Source organism: Mandrillus leucophaeus, unplaced genomic scaffold (genome assembly GCF_000951045.1).
Source record: "Mandrillus leucophaeus isolate KB7577 unplaced genomic scaffold, Mleu.le_1.0 Scaffold389, whole genome shotgun sequence".
Classification (NCBI taxonomy): domain Eukaryota; kingdom Metazoa; phylum Chordata; class Mammalia; order Primates; family Cercopithecidae; genus Mandrillus; species Mandrillus leucophaeus.
The window spans coordinates 5,503,828-5,526,627 of record NW_012104131.1 but is presented as its reverse complement, the minus strand read 5'-3'; the positions used below and the strand labels follow the sequence as shown (position 1 = coordinate 5,526,627).

At 34.1% G+C, this 22,800-nt stretch overlaps 1 protein-coding gene across 1 annotated transcript in view; it reads right to left on the bottom strand.

Moving 5' to 3' along the window:
* The window catches only part of LOC105547427 (sodium-driven chloride bicarbonate exchanger-like), a gene marked incomplete at its 3' end in the record, with an annotated part of 34,068 nt that extends 11,882 nt beyond the window's left edge, over positions 1–22,186 (bottom strand). The window contains exons 1-7 of the mRNA XM_011991014.1: positions 22,001–22,186; positions 17,232–17,393; positions 15,692–15,805; positions 14,085–14,246; positions 7,669–7,920; positions 6,380–6,448; positions 567–740 (exon numbers count right to left, since the gene is read on the bottom strand). Of these exons, the coding sequence (XP_011846404.1) occupies positions 567–740; positions 6,380–6,448; positions 7,669–7,920; positions 14,085–14,246; positions 15,692–15,805; positions 17,232–17,393; positions 22,001–22,186 (1,119 nt within the window). The remainder of the gene's footprint in view (positions 1–566; positions 741–6,379; positions 6,449–7,668; positions 7,921–14,084; positions 14,247–15,691; positions 15,806–17,231; positions 17,394–22,000) is intronic.
* Between the last annotated feature and the right edge of the window lie 614 nt (positions 22,187–22,800).

The following is a 22,800-nucleotide window of genomic DNA, read 5'->3' as shown; positions in this document are numbered from 1 at the left end:
TACTACATCCCCAAAATAATGACTATGATTTTACCCAATATGAGAGTCAATTAAATAAGCTATTTAAAAAATATATATAACATGAATTTGACTATGTTTCCTTAAATACATGTAGTTAATAGTTTATACTATGTTAAATTAACACTAGAACATTTTTATCTATATTAATAATTACAAAATTATTTAGTCATTCAAATTCACTATAGTTTTTGAAGTATTTGAAACTTGCCTGAAACATTTAATACAACGTTATTTTAAAAATCCTCCTAATTTTTCACATTTGCTAGTATCTTTAATGTTAAATTTTGGAAGGATGCATTTTTCCATCCAGCTTCAATTAATTCAGACAATCACAAACATTCAGAGTGATAGAGACAAAAATAAGAATCACTGAAATTCATAGGCATTCTCAAACCCTATCTTAGTCAATACTTTTAGTGCCAAAAGTTATATTTTCCAATAATTGTTCAAAATGACTCAGTTGTTCCAATTTCAGTTCATGTGTTTGTTTCCAAAGAGACCAGCAAATCAGAGAAAGAGAAAAAGAGTTGACAGAAGTTTCATACCATCATGGGAAAGACAATAGCAGCTCTTGAAACTTTTATTATCCACAAAAGGCCAAGGCAACTCATCTGAATAATCGTGAAGAGATGCACTTTTCGAAGTGGTACATGCCTTAGGTATATAAAATCTGGTTGATGTTTTGCAGGCATCCAGAAGAGCTTTATCCTATCAAAGAACTAAAAGATTAAACAGACTAAATTGTTTTTAGGTGTAAGACAACAATAAAAGTAGGACAAGTTGATGTTTAATATGGTTCAAAATTTTAGGTTAAATGACATACCTGGATAACACTAAGTTGATACCTGGGCATCAGGACAATGGGATTGTTACGCTTACCCTCTGAAACACTACAATTTCAGTTTAATAATAGCCCACATTTTCTTGAATATGGAGACGGGTTACAATTTAGAAGAGTTTAAAAATAGAAAGCCAATGTTAAATATAGCTACCTTGAAGAGTGGAGCCCTGTGAAGCAAAACATAACTACCATCTTCTTTTTCCTTGCCACATCACAAACTCTTCCTTTATTTGCCCCTCAATATTGGGATTCCTGGACTTGCATTCTCTGTCTTCTTTTCTCCTGGAATAGTTCATCCATACCCAAGGCTTTGACCTTCACATACTTGCTAATGATTCACAGACCTACATCTCTGTCTGAGCTCTCTCTTGGGTTCTAGACCCTTATCCAGCTGCTAAGTATGGTATTTTAACCTCCTTATTTTGACTCTGCTGTTTTGACTTCGCCCGCTTAATCCCCAACAAAAGTTTAGATACTGTCTTTATGAACACAAACATCTTAACCATAAAAATTTAACCTAAATAAATTTTTGTTAATAAAGTATGTTCCAGAGCAAATTTTGTTAACTCTATTTTTTCTTGATTAACTTTATATGCAGCACTGTCATTTGTATATTTTCAGTTGTATTTTATTAAAATAACTTTCATCTCAATCAATGTTATTTCTGTTTCAATCTTGCCATAAAGATAGTACATAGTATTACATAAAACTATTGTTATAGTACTGCATACTATTATGTTACAGCTTTGACTTTGAGGGCTTTTTTTTAATCAAGCAAACCAATTTTTCTCAATTTGAATTTTATAAATTAAATGCACACAGGAAGGTTAAATCTTCAATCACATTTTATTTATTAACAAATCATACTACATGATAGTTTTATTTTATGTAGATTGTTTGGTTTATTGTTCTTCGGCCAAGTTTTGCAGTTTTCAGTGTTTCCAACTAGAGGCGATTATTTAGAAAATAATGGTTTCAATCACTGTCAGTCACTGTTTTATTTCATGCCATCTCTACAGTAATATCTATTACTCATTTTCAAAAAGTAATATTAGATTTTATTTTTTAACTAATTTATTTTAAAAACTGTAGACAATTCTCATCAAATATGTCAAATTAATATGCAAAGGAACAGTTGTCCATTGACTTAAAATGTTAGAGTCAAAACACCCTGTTTTACCAGGACCTGCTTGTATATATAGTAAGAATCTCAAACTCAACATAAACCTATCTTCCCTTCTGTGTTCTGTGTCTTACGGCATGACACGGCCTTCCTTCCCTCAGTTATCTAAATAAGAATCGTACATACATTAGTTCAGTCCCCGACCATTCATTTATTCATATTCATTTATATATTCCAAAAACATTATTGAAACATTATATGCAGACTACTAAGTGTTGAACTCATTCCTGACTAATCTCTCTCCATTCTGTCCATGTATGTGTCATTAGGTTTTAAAATTTCTATTTCCTAAATATTATTTAAACTTAAAAGTCATTAAATAAACAAAAACTTGGTGCACGGTAGAGGTAGGAATAGGAAAGAAGTAAAATAAAATCTTCTGGCTTACAATGGAATATTTCCTTTTCTATAGAACTAGTTTTTCCCAGCCACCATTTCTCCATTTGTGAAACTATGTTATTGCATAAGTGTACTTCAGTGTGTGGGTGCTTCAATTGTTATTGTTTAAATGGCACATTTGCTTTACTTTGGATTCCTGAAGTGTTGGAATGAATATAGATGTGGGTATATATCTGAATACAGAAACAGCATTCATGAGAACACTGTGATCTGTTTTTTCTGCCATGTTTCACAGTGAGAAGCTCAGATAATAAGTTTCTTAATACTGCCAAACAAGCAGGTAACATAGATTCCTTCAATAGGGTAAGAGAGTAACATGCTCCTGGAACTGTTGATATTCAGTATATGTTTAAATAATAATCATCATCATGACAAATGTATTCTGAGTTTTACATTTGGTTTTTATTATATCCTAGAATCAATATCACATTTCCCTACCCAGTTAGCTACAATTCCAAATAGGAATTTCCACTTCCTGGGCTTGGGGTCACTTACATTTTCACAAACCCTGTTTCTCAGTGTGAGACCCTGTTCGTCAACGTGTGCCCCAGCTTGCTGTTTCATTTGTGTTCTTTAAAACTCATTATATTTAACTCATGGGCCTTTGATAATGTTTTCTTCAATTTTCATTTAAAAGATTCACATCCCAAATAACTCCAAAACTTGACATTCTTGTTTAATTCTAAACCTCATGGGTATAAAATCATGTGGAATTAGAGGGAAAAATCTGTTGAAACCTACCATCAAAATGATTTTACTTTGTTTCTTAAACTTCTGCTGCTGTATTTATGTGAGCCTGGGGCCTAATAATAAATACTTTTCACTTACAGATGAGATTAGTACTCATGGAACTTTTGCCAAAGGCAAAAAAAAAAAAAGGAAAAAAGAAAAACAAATATAACAAAACCTCTTCAGTATTCTTCTCTAATGCCTTACAAAACCAATTCTATCAAACTACACTTTCCATACATGAAATTTTAAATGAGCAAATTAAATCTAATTTGAGTAAAATTAAAACACATAACATGGCTCAACCATCTCCCTCTCCCAGTTAATTGTTTCCCAGTGTCAGGATGAAGAGTCAGTCATACTATCAATTTTGGGTGTTCCGTGACCTGCAATGACTTCATACTTAAGTTTGCCTCAGACTGGCACCCAGTACTGTCTTAAGGCCTAAGTGTTGCTGCTTCTTCCAAAGTCACAAGCTGGTTAGTTATTTGCTCAGGAACAGAGATTCTGCGCTGCCTGTCCTGCAGGTTAACTATCCTCTTACATGCTCTGAACAGCAGTGAGTCTAGCTGTGTCACAGAAAAAGCCGCAATTTATTTTTGCTTTTCAGTTGACAAAATACTATATGATAAATAAGCCTCTAGTCTCTTTTTCAAGAACATTGGAGCGTTGGGCTAAATAATGTTAAATTATAAAACAAGATTATTCAAGGGACAATTTAAGTAGAAATCTATTAGTTTGCTAGGACCGTCCTAAAAAATTACCACAACTTGGTGGCTTAAATCAATAGAAATATATTCTTTCACGCTTGTGGAGGCCAGAAGCCTAAAGCAAGATATTGGCAGGGCCACACTCCCTTTGAAGGTCTTAGGGGAGAAAACTTCCTTGCGCCTTCCAGCTCCAGGTGGCTCCTGGCACCCTTGATTAATGGCAGCAAAACTCTAATCTCTTTCTCCTTTTTTTTTTTTTTGTGAGACAGAGTCTCCCTCTGTCATCTAGGCTGGAGTGCAGTAGCATGCTGGGTTGAAGTGATTCTCCTATCTCAGCCTCCTGAGTAGTTGGGATTGCAGGCATGCGCCACCACACCCATATAATTTTTGTATTTTTAGTAGAGACTAGGTTTCGCTGTGTTGGTCAGGCTGGTCTCAAACTCCTGACCTCAGGTGATCCACCCACTTTGGCCTCCCAAAGTGCTGGGATTAGAAGTGTGAGCCAACTATGCCTGGCCTTCCTACATCTTCATACGGCCTTCTTCCCTGTGTCTCTCTGTGTCCTCTCCTCTTCTTCTTTTTTTTTTTTTTTTTTTTTTTTTTTTTTTTTTTTTTTTTTTTTGAGACAGAGTCTTGCTCTGTTGCTCAGGCTGGAATGCAGTGGTGTGATTTCCGTTCACTGCAACCTCCGCCTCCTGGGTTTAAGCAATTTTCCTGCTTCAGCCTCCCGAGTGGCTAGGACTATAGGCATCTGCCACCATGTCCAGCTAATTTTTATGTTTCCAGTAGAGATGGGGTTTCACCAGGTTGGCTAGGATGGTCTTGATCTCTTGACCTCATGATCCGCCCACCTTGGCTTCCCAAAGTGCTGGGATTACAGGCGTGAGCCACACCACACCCAACCCCTCTCCTCTTCTTATAAGGACCACAGTCATTAGATTTAGGGCCCACCCTAAAACCATGATTATCTTGTCTTCAAATCCGTATCTAATTACATAGGCAAATAGTCTATTTCCAAATAAGGTTACATTTTGAGATGCCAGGTGGACATAAATTTTCAGGAAACACTCACTATTCAACCAATAACAGTATCATAAAAGAAATATGTGGGAAGAATTTGCCTACAGCTTCTGTAAACATTTAGAATACACTTGTGGAGGTTCTAAAATGTGTCCACAAATTCTTTGATACTCTTCTCTTCAAGAGATAGAGTCTCCCTTTTCCCTTCACTTGGGTGCAAGCTGGACTTAGTGGATAGCCTCTAACAAATAAAAAACGTGGAAATGACCATGTATGACTTTGAAGACTAAATCAAAAAGCACTTTTCATCCTTTCTCTCTCATTCTCTTCTCCTTCTTTCTCCTCTCTCTCTTTCTCGCTCTCTCTCTCTCTCTCTTTCAAATTGCTCAGTCTGAAGGAGTTACATTCCATGTTTTGAAGACACACCAACTATTCCATGGAGAGGCTACTGTGGCAAAAGACTGAGTCATCGTACCAACAGGTAGAAAGGAACTGATGCCCTCATGCCCACAGTTGTGGAATAGACATTTTGGAAGCAGATCCTCCAGCACTATCAAACCTTCAGATGCTGTGGACCTTGTCCACACCCTGACAGTGACCACATGGGACATCTTGAACCAGAACCATCTGGCTGATCTGTTGCCAAATTCATGCCTAAAATATTTATTTAACCAATACTTACTTAAATAATGTACAAAGTTCCCCTTATACTTGAAACTGCCTATACCTTTATTTTAGTCTAATTTTAAAAATAATCCTACAAATATAACAGTAAAACAAACAAAACAAGGTGTAAAAACCCCAGGATATCACTATCTCAACAAATTGTTTTTATTTCTACACCTTCCTTTACAACCCATCTCAAACTTATGGCTTTATAAACCTATGGTCAGTAGTTTCTTACTGTGTATTATGTCGTAAGCATTTTTGCCATGTTACTTTTGTAGTTCCTAAAAGTACACTGGAACTTTAACTGATACAAAATTATCAATTTTCAGTGAATATACCATAGGTTACTTAATTATTTTATTGCTGTGAGAGAATTGGGTTGTTTCCAATATTATAACAGTATGTGTTAAAATGAACATCTTTGTACATAAAGATTTTTCCTATTCTTACCAATAGATGTCCATACACAAGATTAAAGTGTCAAATATTATAAATATTTGGATATGTATTGAAATATATTACTATGATTTTTCTAAATATGCTGTAAAACCTAAGCCTCTTACAGTTTTAATATACTTACGATAAATAAAATACCAGAAGTTTATGAACCTTAGATGCTGGAGAGTATCTTCTTTAACTTTTGTAACTCTTCAAACAAGTTTTGAAGAAAAACAAGTTTGAAGAAACTTAATTGTGGTCTAAAAGCTGTTCCTCAGGTGGCATCATTTTCTTAGCTGTCACATGACTTATCGGTAGATCTTAAGATAAGTCATCACAGATGTGCCTGTAGTACTGTAAGTAATTTACCTGAATTCCCTTTAGAGATGAAGCACCCATATAAAGAAACACTCCATATAGCACTGGCATGGGAATAAACTGTAAAAGAACAATTGGAGAAAAGGTACAAATCATTTTCAAATATACTGTGGTTTTGCATTTATCAAAGAAAAAAATGGAGAAAAAAGGCATTTTTGAGTAGAAACAGTATAGTACAGATTCAGAAGACATGGATGCAAGTTCCAGCTCTAGCAGTTTTTAGCTGTGTAACCTTAGGGAAGTTACTTAAGCTCTCTGTGCCTTAGTTTCCCAATATCTAAAACGAGATGATAACAATAGGGCTGTTATAATTATTTAATAAGTCAAAATCTATTTTTAAAAACCATGTAGTATATAATGAACAATAATATTATTATGCCACTTTAGAGACAATTTGAATTTTGTTTTACAAAGATAAGATATTTGGATTAAAGGTAAAGAAGGAAGCTAACATTTAGATGTGTTTCCTGCATTATGCCAGGTATTTGTAAATATATGGATTACTCAGATTTTCTCTTTTTATTGGAATAGTTCACCATCATCTTATGTCTATAAGATAATTACTTACATAACACAATTACTTACATAATTCTTGCAAAGGTACTTGTGTTAATGATCAAATACTAGTAAACGATTAAATAATTTAATTAAAATGTCAAATTATTGGCAAATAAAATGTGTTGTAATTTATAGCACAATTAACACACCTTGGAAATATCTGACAAAATTACATGACAAAATAATTACTAGTTAATCCCCTTTAAAATAGATTTCAAGTTTTCTGTGGAAAAAATATCAGTATATGCAAAGATGATGTCCAGAGAGTGGTTTCATAGAGCACTTAAAATGGAGCAGGCTCATTCCTTCACCTCTGTATTTTATTAATAGTAAGTAATATTAACTGCTAATATATTTATCCATTGACAAGAAAATAGAATCTTTATGAATGCCTGTAATGAATTCAGGTCACAAGTCAGTCAGAAACAATGAGTGACTTTTTCCCATAGCTTGATCACCATTTCAAAATTGTTACAATAATTTACTCATCAAATTTTACTTTGCCAGACTAAATTTTTATGTATTTAACGGTTTTAAAATATAGGACATAATTTTCCTCCCTTAGGTTATGAAGAATTATATAAACATGGTTAAGAAATTCATCACTTTCATCACATGCCACACAATATTTGCAAATTTATGGCTCAGATTCAAATGAAAATATTAAATTATGATAAATATATTCTTCTTTCTCTCAAGTTCATAAAGACAGATTTCGTTACCTTCAGAATACTGGTCATAAAGACTGATGAACCCATAAGAATAAAAATCATAAGCCCTGTAACCCTTTGCTCCCGAATGCCGAGAAATTTGGGTTGTTCTCCTGGAGCTGAACATTCTGATTCCAGTTTTAGGCTATTGACATGAGTGATGGAGAGGACTGTGGCAGCCACAAACCATGGCAGGCCCATGATGGAGCATACACCGAGCATGACAGCCACCATTAATAGGTCCAGATGGTACCCACAACCTTTCTGTTTAAAAAAGAAAGAAAGAGAGAAAGAAACTGTGTCAACAACAGGGCTAAGGATGGCCTGATTGCGAATAGAAACCACTTCCTGATCATACTCAACAAGCCCTTCATATCAGATCTCCTGGAGTAAACTCTTAAACAAACATTCAGTTTCCAATTGCCCTCTTTTGTCTCATTGGGTGACTTTTATTAGAAAAAAATAATATCATGGAGCCTAAGCTCCCCTGTATAGTCATTTTTTTCCTTAATATAGTGCTATCTTGTTCTAAATTGTTTAAGTTTCAACACTAGACAAATTAAGCCCCACCTTAGAAATCACAGTTTTTTGTTTTCTATTTCCTCTGTTATGCTACTCCACTGTCAATAACCTCCAGGTGTTGCAAACTAAGTGCTTCCTAGGCCCAGGTAGGAAACGTAAAGGAGGAAAAATAGGTGCAGTGGGGTGTGTGGAAACTGCCCTCTTGCACAGACAGGGTGCTCTCGGAAGAGGGAAATCAAAGATAGGGAAGAGCACTCCCTCCATACCCTGTAGGAACCAAAAGTGTAGAGCCACAGAAGCAGCCAAAGGTTTGGCCTACTTTATGTTCCACCTTTCCTTTTTAATTTTTAGTGACTGCTTCATGAGAGGCAGTATAATAAAGTGGTTAAGAATATAAGTTCTGGAGTCAGACTGCCTGGAATGAAATGCTAGCTCAACCAATAAATCACTTAAGCTCTTGTGTCTCTTTTTCCCTATCTGAAAAATGATGATGATGATGACAGTAGAAGGCACCTCACTGGACCGTTGTGATAACTAAATTAGTTAATGTTGTAAATAATTTAGAATAATATCTGTTGAATAGAAAGCGACCAGAAAATGTTAGGTACTATTATATCCTAATGGTTAAGCAATAAATGTTTCTTTTGTACTCATTAGGTTTCAAGGCTGCTTAATAAAACTATTAATATGTTTCTTAAGAGCAGATAACTTATATAACTTCTCAGTATTTCCTCTTGTTTTTAGCACAATCATTGGCACACAATAAGCAATCAATAAAAGTTACAAATTGACTTTTTTGAAAATAAAATATGCATCAAACTTTTCAGAATCAAATTTAGTAAGTGTAATTTTAAAATAAATACAGCAGTTAAATTTGTTATTATGATCATGAGCAGAAATTACCAATTCTTCTAGGAGAATAATAGTCTGATTTTTAGCGGTAGTTTTATATAACTTCAAGCAGTTTGCAGTTAATATGAAAGCTCTTATAGCCTGGAGTGTGAAACACACTGTTGCATATTTGTCATGGTAGTCTTTCTCTGTGATTTTGTTTTCTTAGTAACAAGATTCTTAAACTCAGTTGTACTTTCTTTCCTTTCTCCTCATCCCTTCCAAATTATAAAAGTGCAAGAGATGATAGTGAGGAGAAAATGAGAGTTATGTACCTAAAGACCTGTTCCTCCTATGTTGGCACCAAAGCAGTGGTACCCTTCATTGGCTCAGCTTACTGGGGCAATGCTACAATTCACCAAAATGTCTAACTCAATTTCCTGAATGAATATGACTCTGGAAACTTTTCTTTGCAAGTAACTCAAGAAAGAATTTGATTAGTAAGAGCTGAAGAGTAGGAAGAGAAACTGCCTGGTGTCCGCATAATCAAAAAAGCATAGGAAAAAGCTTTGCCAGGACTGTAATATTGTACCTTGGCCTTTTGTAAAACATTTTGGAAGGTGTAATTCCATAGAATAGAACTCAGATTTTGGTCCCTTTAAAGGACAACGTCTTAAGCAGCTTGAGAAGTGTTTTGTCCTAGCAACTCTGGAGGGAGAAGGATGTAGAACAGTGAAGGACCTCATACTTAAGCCTCTGCCTCTAAGGGAGTACAATGTGAATGCTGCTCCCTTGGAGTTGTTTTGCAAAATTGTGGTACTGCTAAGAGAAAACGAAAGATGTAAGAGGAGCTAATGGCTGTGAGATGAACATCAGAGGAGGGCAGAAGACAGGGGGCCTTGAGAGTCAGGCTTGTACTTTTTAGCACACCTGGACTTTCTCAGAGTCCACATTCACTACAGCTCAATAATATGAGGGAGACCTTCGTCATGATAGTGATTTCCAATAGCTCTTATTGAATGTTTAAAAAATATGATACAAATGTAAACAGTGGGATTCTGAATTGCAGGAAGTGGGCAAAATAATTCTTTCAGAGGAAATAATTTCTTTTCTCAATTCATAAAGCTAGCTTTGTAATGTATAAATATATAACAAAAACAAAAATATAATTTCCCCTAATTATGCTGTACAACAATGGGAGCATCTTGATTCAATGTAAACCAAAGGAAATAAATAAAGCACTTCTTGCTCTTCCCCTAACTAACCAGTATCCTTCTTGCCTTTCATTTAAAATGTCTTTAAAAACTTGGACTTTGTAACAAAATTATTAGCTGATAGGCATGCCAGCCAAAGAGAAGTACCCCTTTGTCAGAGAGAGAACTCTACACCTTCTAACATATTTCTGTAGATTTTTTTCTCAAATAAAGACAGAGCTAGAGCTTTTATTCTCACATTCATCCATGAATCACAGGAAATGGACATATGGGAGGAAAAGGGAGCATAGCAACAGGTGATGCTACACCAGACCCCACTAAAACCAACATGCAGCAAGACAAGAGGCCAGCCAAGAGGACCATCTGATACCCAGATGCCACTGCTGAAAAAATTCATTTCAAAGCTTGGCAGCAATTTCCTGCATCTGTCAAGTTAACCACATAAAAGACTATAGATTGACATGAAGAACCAGGCTGACAAAGAGGGCAAAAAAGAACATATCAAATGCCATAATCATCAAGAGAATATGGTGCCAAATGAATGTTGCAAATGCATTCATTTACTCAAGTGATCCGGGATTGTATTGCTGTTTATTAAAAATGATGTCAAAAGAAGCCTGAACTGTCTACAGAAACATGTAGAAAAGCCCACAGTTGTATCTTAACAGAAACTTTCTTTTTTATAAGATTATATCTCTCTTTTCACATTTAGAGAATGTGCTTTAAAAAACCCAAGTAGATATTTTTAATGCTTTTCAAAGGGATTCAGTTAACTTATGCCTAATCCACTTCTCCAAGGGAGAAACAAACAAACAAACAAACAAACAAACAAATGCTAGAGAGAGTATGGATTTATATGTACATTTATGTATAATATACATGATACTTCACATTCTCAAATTTTTATATTTGCCTCCTCTTTCACTCTGGAGCCATCCGAAGGATAACAGAATGCAATGAGTTCGAGTTTTACTAATTTTGAGCTCCCGCATTCTTTGGGAGTAGTAAGTCACCAACACAGTGCAACACAGCTTTATTGTGTACATAGTGACACTCATGAAATGATAAAAACAGTTTTTTTTTTTTTTGAGACAGAGTCTCACCCTGTCGCCCAGGCTGGAGTGCAATGGTGCAGTCTCAACTCACTGCAACCTCTGTCTCCTGGATTCAAATGATTCTCCTGCCTCAGCCTCCCGAGTAGCTGGGATTACAGGTGCCCACCACCACGCCCAGCTAATGTTTGTATTTTTAGTAGATATGGGGTTTCACTATGTTGGCCAGGCTGGTCTCTAACTCCTGACCTCGTGATCTGCCTGCCTCGACCTCCCAAAGTGCTGAGATTACGGCGTGAACCACTGTGCCTGGCCAATAAAAACATTTTTATCAGCATGAGAAATATCGTCTGAAAGAAAACCAGCTACTAGTTCTGGCAATAGAGGTGAAGAAAAAGTAAAAAGATCTAAAATATGTTTGGGAGAGATAAAGAATGAAAAGAGGAATTCTGAGTTGATTTGGGTGTATGTAGACTTAGATACATGATGTGGAGTCTACCAAGTGTTTGATACACAAACTACAAAACATGATTCATTAAACAATTTCGGGGAATGCTCCAACTAAGGCAAAAATGGGTTTCTCAAAGTGAGAAAAGAAAATTAGTAAAAGCTGAAAATGCTTTCACAAGTGGTTAGCTTGTGGTCTGGTGATATACTCAAGAAACACATCTTTTAGTGAAAATGTGGTTCAAGTCAAAGCCAGGAGACTGCAAACATTTCAGTGAAGCGGGGAGAAGTACTATGGAACAAACCGTTACTCTGAGTAAATAACATTCTGAGAAGGTGATTTTGTTGTTGTTAACGGGAAACCCAGTAGCATCAGACCACACTCTACAGAAGCTTAAGGAGATAAGAGTTGTAGGCCCAATAGGGATTCAATGTAGACAAAATACATCTTCACTGGAAGAAATTTGCTTTTAAAGTATTCATATCTAAGGAGGAGGATGGAGAGTTCCGATTCGCAGTGACCAAGAACGGGCTGACTCTTCTGCCTGTGGCCATATAGCAGAGTTTATGATTAGCCAGATTTGCTATATCACTTACTAAATCCAGAGTAGTAAGGGGCAAAAATATGAAACTTTTGACTACATAATCATTTCTTTGCACAATAAAACAGATTTAGTAATGTAGCCTTAGGTTTATTTCAGTGACAAAAATAGTTCTAGTTCTGCATTTAATTCTATAAATGCAAGTACTTGAGAGGACCACTTGAAGAATGCTTTATTACATTTTTGTTATTCCACAGTGTATGTGAAGGGGGAAATTAGTGTATTTGTCAATGTGGAGCTTTGGAAAGGCTGTGAATGTCAAGGGCTCATGAAGAACATTGAGTAAGAGCAAGTGCCATGTGATTTATAAGGTTGAGGGCCCAGGAAAGGGCAAAGATTCAGAATGGCCAGGAAGGTAATAACAATCTCAGCACACATTTCACTTCCACACTTTGTTTTAATATGATTCCACTTACAACAAGAAAAAAATTCTGCCTGAATCCATTTAACTGATGACCCTTACAAAGGATAATTTTTTCAGTGGACTCACTAGAATTTCTGCCTAATTATGAAGGCTAAAAAAATCTTTTTTGAAAGGTAAATAATAATTATATGGCTTGCTTTCTTCCTAAAACAGTTTTTTAGTTGATTTTTTAAAATGTGTCATTTAATAAAATACATAAAGTTGTGAGAATTCTGAAGTTACATTCTGCAAAGAGAATGAAGAATGTCCTTTGCTTTCAGACACACATTCTCTCCATCATATACTCAAAATTCCTTCTTCATAAGATTTATTGCAAATAAGTGTGCTTTCTTACATTTATGTTATTATTGTTATTAAAAGCAATGGCAAAAACCACAATTACTTTTGCACTAACGTAATATATTGCATCAGAGTTTAATCAGAGATTTTTTTCATCTTTCTAACATTCTTACAAAAGAAATCCTATAAAGCATGATTTCTTTATAGAAATCTGACAATGATTTTTTTCTCCTAGAGTTTAAAGGGTATGTGAAAATAGCTGGCAATTTCTCCATGATACCAAAACAAAAACAAGATTATGCATGTTCTGTTTTTACAAGGTTTGATGCAGATTATTTTTAACCATTTAATGATTTCATTGACTTTATTTAACATATTCCTGAAAGTAAGTGATAGTGCTTACATTACAAATCTCAGGCAAATTGCATACCAGTGAACAATTTTGATTATTCACAACTGCAAAATGGCAAGGTCAGAATGTAACCAAGACACATCTATATTTACTTATTCTTTTTATAAAAGAGACAGTGAAATCTGCAATAAAACTCAAAGATGTCACTTCCAAACTGTGACGTTTATGTCTGGATTTTGTTGTTATAGGCAGAAAGAAAAATAATTAAAGAAAATAAGAAATAGTTGAAGTTGTAATTTATTCTGATAATGAATTAAATGTAATAGATACACTTAGGGTTAAATAGAGGAATAGAGGAATCTCAGATGTAAGACAAGTTGGTATGGTTGTACTTCACCAGAACAGATTGTTATTTCACTAAAATATGCTAAATATGGTAAAGTTAGAACTTTGACAATGTTTTTTTATTTTATGCCTTGGAGGTGAGTTCTCAGACTTGAGCTCAGCCAAGTGCTACAAATAAGTAAATTCTCAAAGCATTGTAAGACCAAGTATCTTGTAAGACAATAAAAATTATACATCTGAAAATGTTATTTTATATATTTCACTGTACAAATGAATAAGAATACAGGAGAAGTCAAATGAACATCAGTTAATATCAGTTAAGTCATAATGATTTACATTAAAATGAATGTTAAAATATACCTTTAGCTTATGCTCTTTTCTGTTGATGATGACAGCTGTAATCTGTTGGTCCATAAAAATTAGGATAGTACAAAGCAGAGCTGGAATTATAGCAGCTATTACTGTCCACCATGGGTTTGGACCTAAAGGTGTAACAAACCAGCCACGATCATCTCTGGTGGGCTGTATAAAGTAAAGGATGTGCATAGTTATGAACTGGATTAATGAATACTTGATCAAATTAAGTCTTACAGATGCTACCAGGAAAGCCCTAATTATAAACAGAGGAGCTGAGTGGGCTACAATAAGTAATAATAATATTCATAAAGCACTTAAAACCATTTTAAGTGCTTTAAATATTTTAACTCATTTTTTTTCTTCACAACACTCTAAAGATGACACAGAAAAGAAAATTGAGGCATAGAGAGATCCAGTAACTTGCCCAAGATCTCAAAGCTAGTACGTGGTAGAGATGGGATTTAAACTCTGACAGACTTGTTGAAAAATCTGTGTTCTTAATCAATACCTGTATTAAATAAAATAATATCAATATTTACCATTAACTATTGGAAAATGTATTGAAATTTACAAATAGCACATTGACACATAGAACGCTGTGCTAGAACTGAGATACAAAGATAAATCAGAGGCTTCTTTCAGTTTAGAATCAGAGACAGACATCTAAACAGAATACATCATTATGGTATTGTAACTGTTATTTTTGATGTGCAGAGGCTATTGAGTGAAAATGGAAAAAAAGATACTTGGTCAGAGCAGAGGCTCAGGGAAGGGTTCCAAACATGACTGCTGTCTGAGATGATTCTCAAAATTTCATCTGACAAGAGTCCTATATAGAAGTCCCCAGCCCTGTTTGACAGAGAAAACAAAGGGGCACTCCTAATCTGAAAAGCTGAAATCTGAAATGATCCAAAATCTGAAACTTTTGAGCACTCACGTGATGCCACAAGTGGAAAATTCACACCTCATTTCATGTGATAGGTCACATATGTTATTAAGAATAGTGTATAAAATTACTTTCAGGTTATATGTATAAGGTATATAGGAAACAAAAATAAATTTTGTGTTTAGACTTGGGTCCCACCCCCAACATACCTCATTATGTGTTTGCAAATATTTCAAAATTTGAAAAAAAAAAAAAAAAGAACTCTGAAACACTTCTCATCCCAAGCACTTTGGATAAGAAATGTTCAAACTGTACCTCATTAGTAACACGGTCAGAATTCTATTTCCAATCTATTTTTATCTGTTTTTCAAGTCTTGTTCACTGTACAATTCTGCCAAGATAATCCTTTTCTCTTAGTTTTAAATGCTTCCTTATCTTTTAAGAATGTTATATATATATATTTCAACTGTCAGAATTGACAGGAAATTTTTTCGAGCAATTTTTATATTTATAATTATTTATATTTTGTAATTCTTATTTTTTTAAACATTAGACCCCAATTTTAGCCATGCTGTGTGCATTTCATTTACTGCTCTTCTAATCTAAATTCTTTATATTTTCATGAAAATCCTAAGTACTAGGGTTATAGGTATCATCTAAATGAAGATTAGACCGAGAGAGATGGGGAGAGGGAGAGAGATAGTAAGTGCTATGATAAATTCACCTTGAAAACACTTGGTACTTGTAGTTTTGGAGATGGGATCCCAATGGCATAGTCAATTAAAACCATACACAGAATTGTAAGAAAGACAGCAAAGTCACTCACTATGGATCGAACCTAAAAATAATGAAAACACTTGTCACTTAAAGTAGCTATAAATATCAAGGAATACTCAGGAACATAATCTAGAGTCACACTTTATAAACACTTTATGACATAATATCATAATATTATATTTTATGCATACTATAAGATTACCATTAGCTCTGTCAGAACCTGAATATATATTTATGTATCACTGTCGTTAAGATTGGTACACACTCAACCTTTCCAGAATGAGGCATTATGGAATAGCTACATCGTGGTTGAGTTGTTTTCAATGTTTATTTAAAATCTAACTTTATGATGAACCCATGCATGTGAATATTCAGAACACAGAATAAGGTAGCATGGGCAGAATTTGGTGGATTTTAGGGATCTCTTTCACACAGGTAACATTTTAATATGATAAACTTGAAGCATCATAAAATAAAATTATCTGTTTTTATCAAAGAAACATAATGTTTTAGTTTATCTAGAATATAAGCATGACAGTTGGGAATGTACACAACAGAGTGGGCAAATTTAAAATTTATTCTATGTGAGCCAATTTTTAAAGCCATTTCTCATTTATAAAGCCAATTCTGAGCAAATATTCACATACAATTATTATCCAGATCTAGTCTATTTTAAGATGCCTTTATGACATACACACAAGCATACACAAAATGCTTAAGATTATTGTTTCAGCTCATAAAAATGTTTTTGTATTAATCAGAGTAAGTTTTTTTGGGGAAATAAATGAATCTTCCACTTTAGGGAAGAAAGTGGTGACAAAAAAGAAGCTCCTTTCGGAAGGAACAGTTCTTGAAATATTTTCCCAGAGTGGAATTTTGATCATAATCTATATCTCATCCCTAAGAAGCTTGTTTCCTTGTTTCTTTTCCTTTTTTTTAATTTTTTTTTGGCGGAATCAGACATTATAGGTGTTACTTTGCAGTGTTAAATATTGAACTAAGCTGTTTCTCTGTTTACTTTCCTTTCCAAATATGCAGATGCAAACGTAGTGGGTTAGGGGGAGGGACTGACGGTTTAAACACTGAAAAAGAGAATATTGTTCCAATGAGACTTGCGGGGGCTTCCCCAATTAGAGAATGTAATATAGGCTCCTCTGAGGTATCTGTCAGGCTGGAATAGTTCCCACTGTTCACTGGGCAAAAAAGTGACAATCAGTAATGCAGTGTGTGCTGTGAATTTCCAAAAACGTCAGTAGGAAAGTAGGAGTTGATCCGCGGGGTTTGCAGTTAGGAGAGAAGCCTGCATATGCACTCCCAGCACCTGCATCACAAAATTCTTTCTCTTCAGCCCCTTATCTCACCCCACAACTAACCTGGCAGCTCACTCACACAAAAGCCTTTCAGTGGCTCCCTTTATTACACCAATTACTCTTTCTTTTGTCCTATGTTATTTTACACTTAGATCAAGAAAATTATAGTCTAAGTACCTTGGTTGGAAAATATCTGCTAGTCTTGAACTGCTTCAGGGTGGCTGACAGAGTAACTGTGGAAAAGAACAGGATCACCGACCAAAATAGAACATCTGGAACATATGGGTGATCATGGCCACAGGCCCGTCCAACATACTCTCCATGCAATGATTTGCATTCCTGCCAGAGGAAGTAAAACAAATGGAGCTACTAAGAAAAAACCAGACACATTTCTTGCAGAAAACTAACACCTTCTGATCAATTGTAGTTCAGATGCTGAGGCTTTTCCTTTATGGCTCTCGCAGTGATTTAACAGGCATTACATTACGACTTTCAAGTTCAACTTGGATGGGTGGTAAGAAATATCAAAGGTTTATGAAAAATTTGAACATGAACCACTTTTTAAATTTAAATGTACAAAACTAATTCATTTACCAATTAATTAATGTGCATTAAATCTAATACCTACTAAGTTCCTAACACCAGATGTATTGAAAATATGACATACGTAATAGTGATTGGTTACTAAGGTCAGACACTATGCCCAGCTATTTAAATACATCATTTAAATTACTTTTCACAACAACCCCATAAAATAGGTTCATGTTATTATTTATATTCCATGTCTGAGGAAACTGAGGCATAGAGGGGTTAAATAATTTGTTGTGGCCTCACTACTGGTGGGCAGCCGCAGAGCCGTGATACAAACACGACTTCTGCAGTGAGATTATTATTGCTTATTGACGGACAACAATGTTTTGTAGAATTATCTAGTTCAAAAGCTGCCAAGAAAGATGAGAAAGGCAACAAGAAAACTATGACATACAATGACTGAAATGAAATTGTAAGTCAAAGATGGGACTATCGAACTTGGATTAAAGAACAAATGAGATAAAATTACTACATGAGCAAGGCAAAGCTCATATTTACTATGACTTCTCCATGGGTTATTTTTTCTTCTGCAACTGTAGTTCTGTAAGAGCCTGAAGAATTATTTCTAATTACTGCCTTAGCCATGAGGTGGCAGCAAAGTCAAAAAAATTTTTTTTCTCCAGGAAAAACAGCATTTCAAACAAATATTTTGAAAGAAAAAAAATTATTTTAAACTTACTTTGGTTTATCTTTTTAAAAATTAGATTACTAAAGTATTTTTACATTTCAAAACAGGAAATAATGGTTTAAACGATCCAATGATCTCATTAGTCCTTGAGATATTCTTGCCCTGAACATAAATTGAATTGCAGAGAGATCTTGGAGAAAAATATGAACTCATAGATTGACCACAAACACAGAGTCTGCCTAACTTCAGGCCTGAAATCCTTGTAGAGCAAAAAGTAAATACATTCCAAAGATTGTAGAATAAATCACAAATAGCTACCCTATCATCTGAAAACAAACAACTAGTAAAATCTACTTGGAGTTGCTAGTTACCCTAAGCCTGAGAGTCTTGAGAAATATAGTTAATATACCTTATCATTGTCTTAAAGAATCTGTCCCCTTTTCTAATTTAACTGCAAACATCTTCCTTGATAGGCAAAGTTAAATTCCAATTATTCATGTTAAGCTAATGCAGAGCACAGCAACTTGGCTAATTGAAAAACCACAGAAAAATCCCCCAGGCCTTAATTAAAGTTTTAATTTTCCTTCTTTCAAAATGCCGTAAAAATAGATAAGGTGGCAAAAATGAATCCTTGTGTTTTTCTTCCTCTTCTGCACCTGTCCAGAAATGCTAGCAGAGCAATTATTAAGCAATATAATGGGTAGCAAAATGGTTACATAGAAAAAGGAGCTAAAAGTTCCATGATAAACACATTATCTATAAATTTGTGAGCATCTTTTGTCATTTCTACAGGTATAAAAGTCATTTGGCGGGATCTTGTTCTCAATTCTTAAGAACATAGATGACATTTAAAGGATCCCTTAGCTGTCTTACACTCTATAATTTGCCAATGGCCTGCCTAGTTACATTAATTTAAAGCATATTTGAAAATGTTATTTATTTTCTCTTTGGGAGTAAACAAAATGCTAACTTTAAAAAAGAAAAATTGTGACCTGCTAAATTCAACATTTATTTTCAGTTTTATACGAATTGTATCCCCAACACACACACGGAGGCACACACACATGCACACATACATACATGCACACATACACACAGAGTAAGTCCTGAAATTTAGAAATGAAAACCAAATCCAAATCCTGCTCTCTTCTTTTGAGTCTAACATATGGTTTCAGTTACAATGGGTACTCAAAAAATGCTTGTTGACAAACTGATTTCTACTAATTACTCTTCAAACACATTCTAAGTTTCAGCAATTCTATAAGTTGGCAAAAATTAAGTTAGATAAAATAAGAAATTAAAGTTGGCATTAGTGTCCTGCCCCTTATATATGTACAAGCTAAATATGTAATTCAGGCAACAAAACACCAAACTCTGGTTAACTGCTTATGAATATTTTAAATCATGCCTAAGGATTTCTTATAAAGGCTGATTTTTGAGATCATATATATACACACTTAAGTACTCTAGCTTGCCATAAATATTTGCATTAAATAGTAAGATGAAACTGTTTCAAAACAGACATTAAGTACTTTTATCAAATGTTTAACACTTACTATGCATAGAGCAGTTTGGGAGAATCAAAGAAAGCTAAAGTTCTTTGCCCTTGCTGAGTTGGCAAGGTATAAATTATAATTCATGAGATATGTAAGAACTCAATGAAACATTACAGGACCTGCCAAATAAATAATATGTAAATTAAATGTAATATCACTATTTTAACAAAATTAGTTATAAAAGCCACTAGTTCAGTGCTTTATTAATAAAATATTTTTGATGACAGTATGAACATATTGAGGAAAAAGCATAAAAATTAGACAAAAATTTTAATGGTCTTTTTTTTTACTTAAACATTACAAGATTGTTTTCCTTATATAGTATTCCCTCTGGTGATAAAGACTGTTTCTGGTCAAGATTAGCAATTATCCATTGCAAAAACTGCTTTTAACTAATGAAAAATAATATAAAAATTTCTGCCTGAATGTTAGCACCTAGTACAAAACTTTTTAAAATGACAAAAAAAGAGAAAAAAACCAACAACCCCACAATGCTGTGTTTGCTTCAATTGTAAAATATTTTTCACTATTCTACTTGACCTTAAAACTTACGGTATCTAACTCACAGCTAGCCTGATAACTGTGCTGTATGTCTGCTTCTTAGAACTCTAAAAATTCAGAAGTTTCTAATACATAGAATGAATATTATTATTTAGTATTAAATTATTCACATAATACAAAATACATATAGAATAAACTATCATGTTATATAACTTAGAGATGGGATCATTTGGGTTTTCATATTGAAGAAGACATCAAGAGGCTCTGTAAACATAATATAGTCTACCAAAGAAAATGTAGACAGGAGACCCACTACTGATTTCATTAATCATGACCCCATGTCTAAATTCTGAATAACTATAGCATTTTTTTCTTGATCAGCTCATCAACTCTTTTATTGTTCAGTTAAAATGGCTCTTTGAGTGGAAGCAGCCTGGCAATGTTATTTTTCTAGGAAAAAATAGGTGGAATTGAATAAACGTTAACAATAACAAAACAAGAGTAACTGAAGGCTTATTCTACAGAATACAATTAGGGTAAGAATAGAAGTAGTAAAATATAGGCCAAGATAGAATTTTAAATAAAGAGTAAGTAATTTGATTTCAATTTTGAAAGCACATGTTCAATAGAGAAAATCAAGAAAATAGTCAATAGATCATATGCTCTTTACAAGAATCATGTTTAGAGTTTTATAATATCTGTACAACAAAAAAGATTTCTATGTTCCCTAACTGGACCATTTACTAAAATAGTATGCATTTGATCAAATGAACTAGAACTCATATAGTTTTTTGCTGATAGTCATAATAAAATTTGAGCCTATATGGGTAGGTAAAGTGGCAGAAAGTTTGAACCTGTAATGTTTATAACTGGGAAAAGTAGAAAAGAAAGTAGGGCTACTCAGATTTTAATACTTATTAAAAGCAGAATACATTTTCAAATTACAAGATTTTATTGAACCAGAAGTATAGAATGCAAATATTGATAGTTAAAGAGGCACAGAAGTTATAATAGATTCAGAAAACTAGAGAAACGCAGGTATGAAAAGAAAGAAATTACAAAGCAGAGAAACGCCAAAGGAAATAAGACAATGGCACAGGATTTAACTGTTATAGGTGAAAAATATGTTGCCATGCCCTTTCTTGAGTGGGAGATAACAACAAAATGGGAAAAAGAAATATCTTGTTGAGGGAGGTGCCAGAATTTTATGAAGAAAAGTGATATTTGTTCCTCCCAAAGAATTTAGTATTGACACTAGAATATTAGAAACATCCCCTTCCCCCAGCAGATCCGGAACAGCTGGAGCAGCATTACAGAGTAAAGTAAGAGCATTCTGAGTTCTCTACACAGAAGGCAGACTTAGTTCTGCCATATGGTTTCATTTAGGTCAACACCACTCATATTTAATGTGCTTTCAGTCCATCTCAGTCACATAATTCTGTATAAATGAGCTTTTTGAGCAATTCTGGTCTTCTACTAGAACAACCTTAATAATGAAAGATAACCCCAGTTTACTGATGAGCCTCTGAAATGATGAAATTAAAATTCAAACACAACTATTAGTTTTATAATATTATGCATTCAAGCAAATTTTACTGTAATGGCAATAATTGAGTCACAATGTCAACAAAAGCTCTTAGGTATGACTTAATTTTCAATGTTTTACTTACTGACACAGTTAGATTCTCCCATATTATGTCAGAGGCAGAAATATTAGATTCCCTCCATTCCTTCAATGTATCATTGCTGGGATTATGCGGTTCCACACAGTTACACCTGAAAAGGCAAAATAGTGTCTTTTGTGAAATAAGTAGCTTTTTGTGACTGTACCAAAGAATAATGTATAATGGCTCCATTTTCTCCAGTCACAGCATTCCTCTATTTGACAGACAAGTAGTTAGGTTATCCTAAACTACTCCACAACAGACTATTTTCAAAAATCAAGAAGGATGGACTGTTAGGATACTAGAGTACTCTACAGTGTTTCCTGGAGTGAGAGCTCCTTATGATACCCATTTGGCCCTAAATTATAAGTCAAATAGAAAAATGATAAATATCCAAATCTACTGTCACTATGTAGTTAATATTGTAAAATCATATCAATTAAAATTAAAGGGGATATTTAATTCATATTCTGAAGATCATTTATAACTGGCATATAATTCAAAATTAAGGTTGGCTGAAGGGAGAACTCTAGGTACCTGAGGATATATCAATGAGAAGAAGATATAGACAAAGATACCCACAAATTAATAGCCTTAGAAGTGAACTTTAATTTACAATTTGTTTTCCAAAAATTCATTTGTAAACTTGCTATTTGCCCTTCAGAAAGCACTTTTGTATAGAAGAATTTAATAAATGGTGGTTGGTCTCCCAGATTAACCCACATACACCACATAACTTGTAAGTTCATTGGACCATTCTTTTAGTGATATTAATTGTACTATAGAACTGAATTGCCATTTCTAAG